The sequence below is a fragment of the Gekko japonicus genome, unplaced genomic scaffold, assembly GCF_001447785.1.
Source record: "Gekko japonicus isolate JY-2015 unplaced genomic scaffold, Gekko_japonicus_V1.1 scaffold230, whole genome shotgun sequence".
NCBI classification, from domain to species: Eukaryota; Metazoa; Chordata; class Lepidosauria; order Squamata; family Gekkonidae; genus Gekko; species Gekko japonicus.
Genome location: NW_015161410.1, coordinates 1,474,358 through 1,482,718, shown reverse-complemented (window position 1 = coordinate 1,482,718; position 8,361 = coordinate 1,474,358). Strand labels below are relative to the sequence as shown.

The 8,361-nt window shown below is 42.5% G+C and overlaps 1 protein-coding gene across 1 annotated transcript in view; it reads right to left on the bottom strand.

Moving 5' to 3' along the window:
* The window catches only part of LOC107123499 (partitioning defective 3 homolog), a gene marked incomplete at its 3' end in the record, with an annotated part of 471,021 nt that overhangs the window by 5,489 nt on the left and 457,171 nt on the right, over positions 1-8,361 (bottom strand). Inside the window, exon 11 of the mRNA XM_015426751.1 lies at positions 3,549-3,677. Coding sequence (XP_015282237.1) covers positions 3,549-3,677 — 129 coding nt within the window. The remainder of the gene's footprint in view (positions 1-3,548; positions 3,678-8,361) is intronic.

Genomic DNA, 8,361 nt, shown 5'->3' with positions numbered 1-8,361 from the left:
AAAGACCCCCTGCTGTTGGGAGCCCATCTACATGTGAATACAAAAGGCCATGAAAGGAAATGCTCATCCTGAATGGTCCCTCTAGATTAATGTTGTGCTTGACATGACCTTCCTAAGAAAGCCCTGAAAAACAGACAGACATTACTCTTGGATTTCCTGAGCAGGTGGAATAGGCGAAAGGAGTGAGATCTGCTACCTTTTATAGAGCCATTCTCCATCATGAGCTGGACACCGGAGGGTGGTTTTTTTTATTGTCTGCAGTTTTCCCTTGCTATTTTTTCACACATAGTCTTTTCTCTGGTTTCTTGAAAGCAGCTTGCTTTAGAGCCATTCTCCATCATGAGCTGGACACAGGAGGGTTTTTTTTTTAATGCACTGCAGTTTTCCCTTGCTATATTTTCACACATAGTCTCTTCTCTGGTTTCTTGAAAGCAGCTTGCTTTGCAATCTCCAAAGGCTTGCTACTGCTCCAAAACTAATTCTAATGGCATTTCTGTCTGGAGCATGATTACAGGGTATATAAAGCTGACAATACTATCTGCTTCTGGATTGGACAAGTTTATGCTTTCCTTGGATTTCCTGCCTTCTCACTGACCAAGAACATACAGAGTTGGGGGTGGGGGTGGAGAAGTGGGGTGTTAAAAGTTCTTAGCTGATGTCTTTGGACACTCCAGACCAAGAACATACAGAGTTGGGGGTGGGGATGGAGAAGCGGGGTGTTAAAAGTTCTTAGCTGAGACTCCTGTAGCCATGGAGGATGGTAAGTAGCAGGATTAAAGGAAGAAGACATATTGCGCATGCTTGGTCACAAGGACTTATCAAGTGGGCCTTATACCGAGTCAGAACATGGGTCTATCAAGATCAAGCACTGTCCTCTCTGATTGACAGCCCTCCGGGACAGCAGCCCTCCAGGGTCTCAGGTGAAGGTCTATCGCATCACCTGCCACTGTCTAACTGGAGATACTGTGGACTAAAGCTGGTACCTTCTGTACACTTGAACACACCAGGCTGTCTGGGACAAAAGAGATCGAGATAATGAGCAAAGCAGCATCCATAGGTTTAAGAGATAAAACCTCACGATACTATTCTTATGGACACTGTATTTGTACATTGTATACGCATAGTACCCTATTCAGTCATCCTCATAAACATCATGCTGGGCAGAAAGCTCCTATTTCCACTAGAGTCTATCCTCCACATCACAAGCCCTGTACACACAATTCTATGTGTACTGAGATCAATACAGGTAGAGGGGGAATGGACCCAAATGTACAGTCCCCATCTCCCACCAACATACGATCATAAGCATACCGCCCTCCCTATAATTGGCAAAGCTGCTTTTTCAAATGTTTCTGATCACACAGATTGAGTCTATGTGTGCATATTTCCTATGTGTATATCATCCTTGCTCATGATCAAGCAATCACGCACTGGTGGGGGCAAGCATTCTTGTGCCCCCTGCCTGTGCACTGATTTCAAAATACACAGTATTGTGCATAGAGGAATACACAGGATCTTCATCACCTCCCTCTACAAAAAGCAAGACAGAGTGTGGAAGGCTGATTATGAGTACTCTTGAGCTGCAAGAATGGCAATTCATTATTTTAACATCCATTGTTTTACAGAGTCAATGTTAAAACAATATGTTCCATGCAACATGCCAAATAGGAAAAGTATACAAGCATTCCCTTCCTGTTCTCTTTTATAATTTAAGCAGTTTATGTTGGAGCCAACTGCAGCACTCTACTTGAATACAGACTGTGATCGCACAAGTCATGTTCACCGATACACTTCCTGGAGCGCACTTGCTTCTTCCCCAAAACAAAGAACCAGCCTTTCACCAGAGTGGGAAGTGCTTCATCTTTCTTCCTGTGGGAAGTACCCATTTGGAAACAGCTGCTTGCATCAGAGAAGAATGCTTGGCTTAGAGTCTCTTTAACATTTGTTGAAACTCCCCTTCCCAATGTCCACCCCAACACGCCCCCCTTTTTTGTGGCACCCGCTGCATACTCTCAAAATTCCAAAACAGCTCACATGTTCAACAAAGTTGGGAACTCCTACCATAACTGACCCCTAATAAGTCAGTGGGAGAGCACATGTCTTGCATGCCAGTAGTCCTAGGTACAATTCTTGCCAATGTTCCATTTAGAAGGATTCAGTTTCAGCAGAGTAGGGGAGACACCTTCTTGAAACCTTGGAGTGCTTCCACAGGTCAGAGGAGCCATCAGTGCTCTGACCCAGGGTAAGGCAACTATACCTATTCAACATTGGCTGCTTTTTCACCCTACCATTTGGCAGAAAATCTTACCTTTTGCAATTATCCGTTGTGCCCACTTTGCGGAACAAGTAGTCTATATACCATGATTGTTTTATTCCAGCTAAATTACCCAACAAGCGTTCTCTGAATTACCTTGCCAAATTAATAACTGTGGGGTGTCTTTCCCACCTGGGGATAAAGCTATTGTATTAAAAGAACAATATTCTTGCCCTGCACATTCCTCTTATCCAAACCAAAGCATTCGTACATCCTGTCCTGCATTAATTTTAAACACTCTGATGATAAAGAAGACATGGCTCATGTAGTGTGACAAACAGCAAGCTCTCCAGCAGGGACTGATGAATGCAGAAGACTGAGTTAATCCAGTTGACTGTAGGTGTCTGAGCCAGATCCATTTGACGGTCCCTAATTGGCACTTGCTGTCTTTCGCCCATGATTTGAAAACATTAGCTCTGTCTAGTGAATGCCTTTCTTATTTCACAATTCTTCCAAGGAGCTGAGGGCAGTGTAAATGGTTCTTCCTTCCCAATTTTATCCAAGCAATACCCTTGCAAGGTAAGTGAGGCTGGGAATGAGCAAGCAGTCCCAGATCACCTGATAAGTTTGACAGCAGAGTGGGTGAGTTGAACTTCCGTCTCTTAAATCTTATTCCAACACTGTACCCACACTGGATCACCTATTAACACATGGAGCTGGTGCAGCATGAGGGCTAAGAGTGAGAGGCATGATACAGGAAACCCTGGATTCAAATATCACCTCTACCAAGATCTTGCTAAAATAACAATTCAGGACAACCTGGTTTGTTGTGGCAATTGCAGCACAAATATCACCTCTACCAAGATCTTGCTAAGGTCTCAGCCTCAGCTCTTTCCCATCTGCAATATGGAAATAACAATTCAGGATTACCTGGTTTGTTGTGGCAATTGCAGCGAGATCATATTTTAATCCCACCTCCCCTCTAAGGTGTTCAGGACAGCATACACAGTTCTTCCCACCTCCCCTCTAAGGTGTTCAGGACAGCATAAATTCCCCTTTCTTTGTACTACGTGCTTCAAATAAACAAATAAATAATTAAGGAAAGCGCTTTATAGTTTTTTAATATAATTATTATTGCTGTAGAAATCCAGATTATACTCCTCCCAGAAAGACAACATCCACATGAAATGACAACAAAGGCTTATTTATTTTCCTGCATTCCCATCCCAGCCATACATTGGATTATTTGCTCATATCCATCTGAAAAGTTGTAGCTGCTGTTTTGGATACGCACCAGTTCCCTTGGATGGAATGCTTCTTCTTGACGGAAGATGAGAAGGCTTACTGTCCCTCCCATCTTGGTACTTCTCAGCAGGGAGACAACTTCCTCTTGGGTCTTTCCAGTTAAATCCACTCCATTTACCTATAAAAGATTGGTTTTAAAAAAAATCTTAAATCGCACTATCTACAGCAAGGGATGACATTGTTGCAGATCAAACACACACAGCAATACAATATTCAACTAGACCCATGTAATGGCTTTAAGACAGAACAAGAAGCTATGCCTGTGGGCGTGAAGCTGCAAGGGTCTTGAAGTGACGACTGCTGTAAACAAAGATGAAAAGAACACATTACTATGTAGATAAGTCACTTCTTGCTAAAGAGGTCATATTGACACTGTCTTCTGGTCTCTCTTAATTTCTACATAGGGCATGTACACCATGCCTAATGCAACATCTTAGCCTGACCTGAAATTCCTTCCTCTTTTGCAGGCTTGTGACTCACACTGTCTTCTGGTCTCTCTTAATTTCTATATAGGGCATGTACACCATGCCTAATGCTACATCTTAGCCTGACCTGAAATCCCTTCCTCTTTTGCAGGCTTATGACTACCTACATGCCTGGCAGAAACAGTTTTTATTCACTACAGGCAAAGTAGAGCCAGGGTGAAAGAGTAGAACATTGTGACACATACAGCAATGGCCTCTATCCTGCTGCCTGTTTGCTATTTCAAGGAACTGTTCCTTGCTTACTTCAAAAATATTTATGGAAGGGATGCACCATAACTGGAATGAGCAGCTTTAATTTAATGTACTGCAAGGACAATGTATTCTAATAAATCAGTGGTAATGTTCCAACACACCGAGTACATTATTTCCTTATGGTCTCACAATGTGTTACTTATATTGGAGCTCTTCAAGTGGCAACGCTAATCTCAGTTCACACACCCCCTTTCTGCTCTCCCTGCTGAAAGAATCCAGAGTGCATGTCATTGTTTTACCCCACCGGCTCTGCGTTTAGCAGAGGCTGGGGTGTGTGGCTGTAGTATGCCCATAGATGGCTATATGGGCAAGCTGTTCATTGATTCACTTGCATCTGTATTCAGAGGAAGCCCTACTAATTCAGGAGGGCAGCAATAAGCTAAATTCATGATGCCATGTCCTTAATAGGAAATAAAGCAAACAAGGGTTTAAAAAGTCAACATTTACTATAGACTGGAAGACTTGTTCCTTCAACACAGCCATCCCAGTGGCTACATGTTCTCAAAAGAGCCTGTCCAACACCCTTCAGATGCTCTGCTCTAGCCGATCCCATTCAGAGGAGCCACCATTTACCATCAAGTACAGGGCCTTCTCTGTGGTAACACCTCATTTATTGACTACCCTCTCTGTAATCATCTTCCTGGCACTGAATGTAATGACTTTCAGGTGCCAGATTAAAACATTATTGTTCATCTTTTTACTTATCTTAATCTATGTTACTTTTGGTGGTGTTGCTTTTATTGTTTTTATGTTGCTGCTTACACTTCTCATTACAGAACAGCTGGTTTTGATTTGGGCTAGTTTTCTGCTACTCTGTGCTGCAGTTCTACATTTCATGCTGCTAAGAATTAAGTGTTATTGTACTTGACTGTTCTTGGAGATCTTAAATGTGTTCATCGCCATCAGGAGCCTGAGGATTTAAACCCCAAGAAGTCACATATAAAGACATCAATAAGCATGCAGCCATAGAATATGTCTAGATATGATCACAAACCGAGGCCACCTTAATTTAGACAACAAACCAGAACACTCCCCTCTCCCTCAAATCTCTGAAAAATGCCAGATGTCCAAAGATTTGTCCTTGTTTGCTTGCAATATTCAGTGTACACAGTGGCTCATTTGAAGCTGTGGGAGATTTAGTGAGCATCACTGAATGACAGACTGGGAAGCTGAAATGGAACACAGTCAAAGGAAATCATGGGGGGTGGGATCTTTCCATACATAGCCACAGGGCAGAGTTGGGAATGCAGGTCAGTTAGTGAGTACAAAGGGACAACAGTTATTTGAGGCAATTCAAGTCAGCAGAAGATAATGAAATGCATCACAAAATGCTTAAGGAACTGGCTTAAGAAACCTAAGAGCCACTGACATTTATTGCTGAGAACTCTCAGAGGACAAAGTGATGTCCTGGCAGACTACGGTGGGGGAAGGGGGGAAGCAAACACGGATTTTTGTTGTTGCTGCTGAAAAGCGTAACAGCAGATCCAGAGAATTATAAGAACAATTGCCTTGACTTTGGTGCTCAGCAAGCTATTACAACAGCAATCAAACAGACAAGAAGGAGTTATCGAAACAAGCCCTGTCAGACTAAGCTTGTTTCTAACCTTAGGAGAACAAAATATATATAACTACTTTACAAAACAAGAAGAGTTCAGTGGAAAAACAATCTTCTCTTCAGTAAAGACAAAGACAATATTCAGCATTGCACATGAGGATTGGAAGGGGATAAAACAGAGAAATCCAAAATGTACTTCGGCCTATGGTGTACTTTGAAGAGGCGACAGAGCTGGGACACCATGGAAATCATGTCCGAATCTGTCAACCCTGCCTGCTTCACTGGAGTTTTAACAGGCTTTTAGTAGAACCGTTACCCCAAATGAACACCTAGATTCAAGTGAACAGCTGGACTCTAATGAACAGCTGGACTTGAATCTAGCTGTTCTACTGCAGATCAGCATGGCTACCCTATGAAACTACCCATTAAATGAGATTCCCTATTTGGCTCTACAGGGGTCTCCACTGCATACGGGGACAAATGCGGCAAACCAGAAAGGCTGACCTCCAGCCCATATGACCATTAATGCAGAACAGCTGATCTTATTCCTCTATTGTCTCCCTCACAGCTCCTCTCTCTTGTCCATTGCACAAACTACCCTGCTCCTTCCACCCTGTTCCTTGCACCACCTGGCAGGGTTAAAACTGCAACTCTTCATCTCCCCACAAGCTGTCTTATCATGCTCCTATCCCATGGCAAGCTCAGCCCCTAAGTGAGATCCCTCAAGGGACATCATTCTTGGATTGCACTAAGCCTTGACAAGGATCATCAGAAAGGACTACCAAAGCTTGACCAGTCCTGCAGCTCATTCCAACTCTAAGCTTTCAACATTTAAACCATAAAGTAGAGAAAGCAGTGTGAATCTGTAACCAAACAAGAGTCTGTGATGAATATTGTTGCTATGTAGATTGTTAAGGCAAAATGGCAGACTCTCAGGAACAGTGCAAAATCTGTAATGAAAAACTGGGGAGAACATGTCAATGGGTTTGCCACTTTTACCTTAAGCCTTTTTAAAGAGAACTGTATAGGAAAAAGCTGTCGTTCCTTACCACATAAAAATTACTGAAGCAGCCAAGTATATAAGAGTTTGCCATCTAAGAAAGAAAAGAAAACACCACCCCCATACTTTGCAAGACACTAACTATGATCTGGGATATGGAATGGTATAGTATAGCCTGATCTCATCAGATCTTTATTTATTTATTTATTGATTTATTGTTTATGTTTATATCCCGCCTTTCCAGATATCTGGCTCAAGGCGGCTAACAACATTAAAATGGCATAAACAACCAAGTTAAAACAATTAATAAATACCTTGGAAGTTATGCAGAGTTGATATTTGGAAGGAGGACCACCAAGGATGTCTCTCCAGAGAAAGGCAATAGCAAACCACCTCTGCTTCTCACTTGCCTTGGAAGTCCCTTGCTGGAGTTGCCATAAGTCAGTTGTGACATGACAGCACATGCATATGTAATTATGTACTTGACCCACACAAGATTTTTTGCACATTACTTACCTTCTGCTTCACTTATCAGAACTACTTTGAATTACAAACTCTGCTTAGCAGGACTTATTTTAAAAGGCTGTGTATGATTAACTGATTCTAGATCAGACTTCATTTTTTTTAAATTTTAGGCATCAAAACTATCTGAAAACCAAAAAGAGCTAGGGGAACCACTCTAAAAAGCACTCTGTGCGCACATGTATGTCCTAGGTTCAATGGAATTGAGGAAGTCAGTGAAAGTTGCTTCTCTGATATATTTTTACACTGCACATAAAACAAACCTTTGCTCAGACTCTGTGCTTGTCAATAGGAAATGTCACTGACTGAATTAAATCACCTTAGTGACAGAATGTGAATTCCAGATAAATTCAGATTCTCCAGATAAATGGAAAACAATATATTTTCTACTAACCAATGAACCACCTTCCCCAACCTGCTCTTCCTACCCTCACCCTCACTGTTTACTCTCCATTCTATTCTACTTCCCCTTCACATTTGTAGACTGCACGTTTCTGGCCTGCCCATTCCAACAGAATTTCCCCTGCGCTCCTCCTTTGTTTTGACTGTTCATGTGTGTTCCCACAAAGAAAGCTTGGATGGAGTTAAAACAGAGAGCAATTCACTAAAGGAAAGGTAAAAAGCATTACAAGTAGGGATGCCAGCCTCCAGATGGGACCGGGGAATCCCCCGGAATTACAGCTCATCTCCAGACAACAGAGGTCACTTCCCCTGGAGACAATGGATGCTTTAGAGGGCAGACTCTATGGCACTGCACCCCACTAAGGTCCCTGTCCTCTCCAGGCCGCATTTCCACATCTCCAAGAATTTCCCAACCTGGATTTGGCAATCCCAAACCCCCATCATCTGCTGGTGTAACACATATAAAACTCAACAACAAATTAGAAAATAACCCTAGCATAGTTTTATTGATATGCACAGAAATCCACAGGCTAAAAAAGCTGGATCTCTCTCTCTCCGTCTCCCCCCCCTCTCCCCTCCCTCCCTC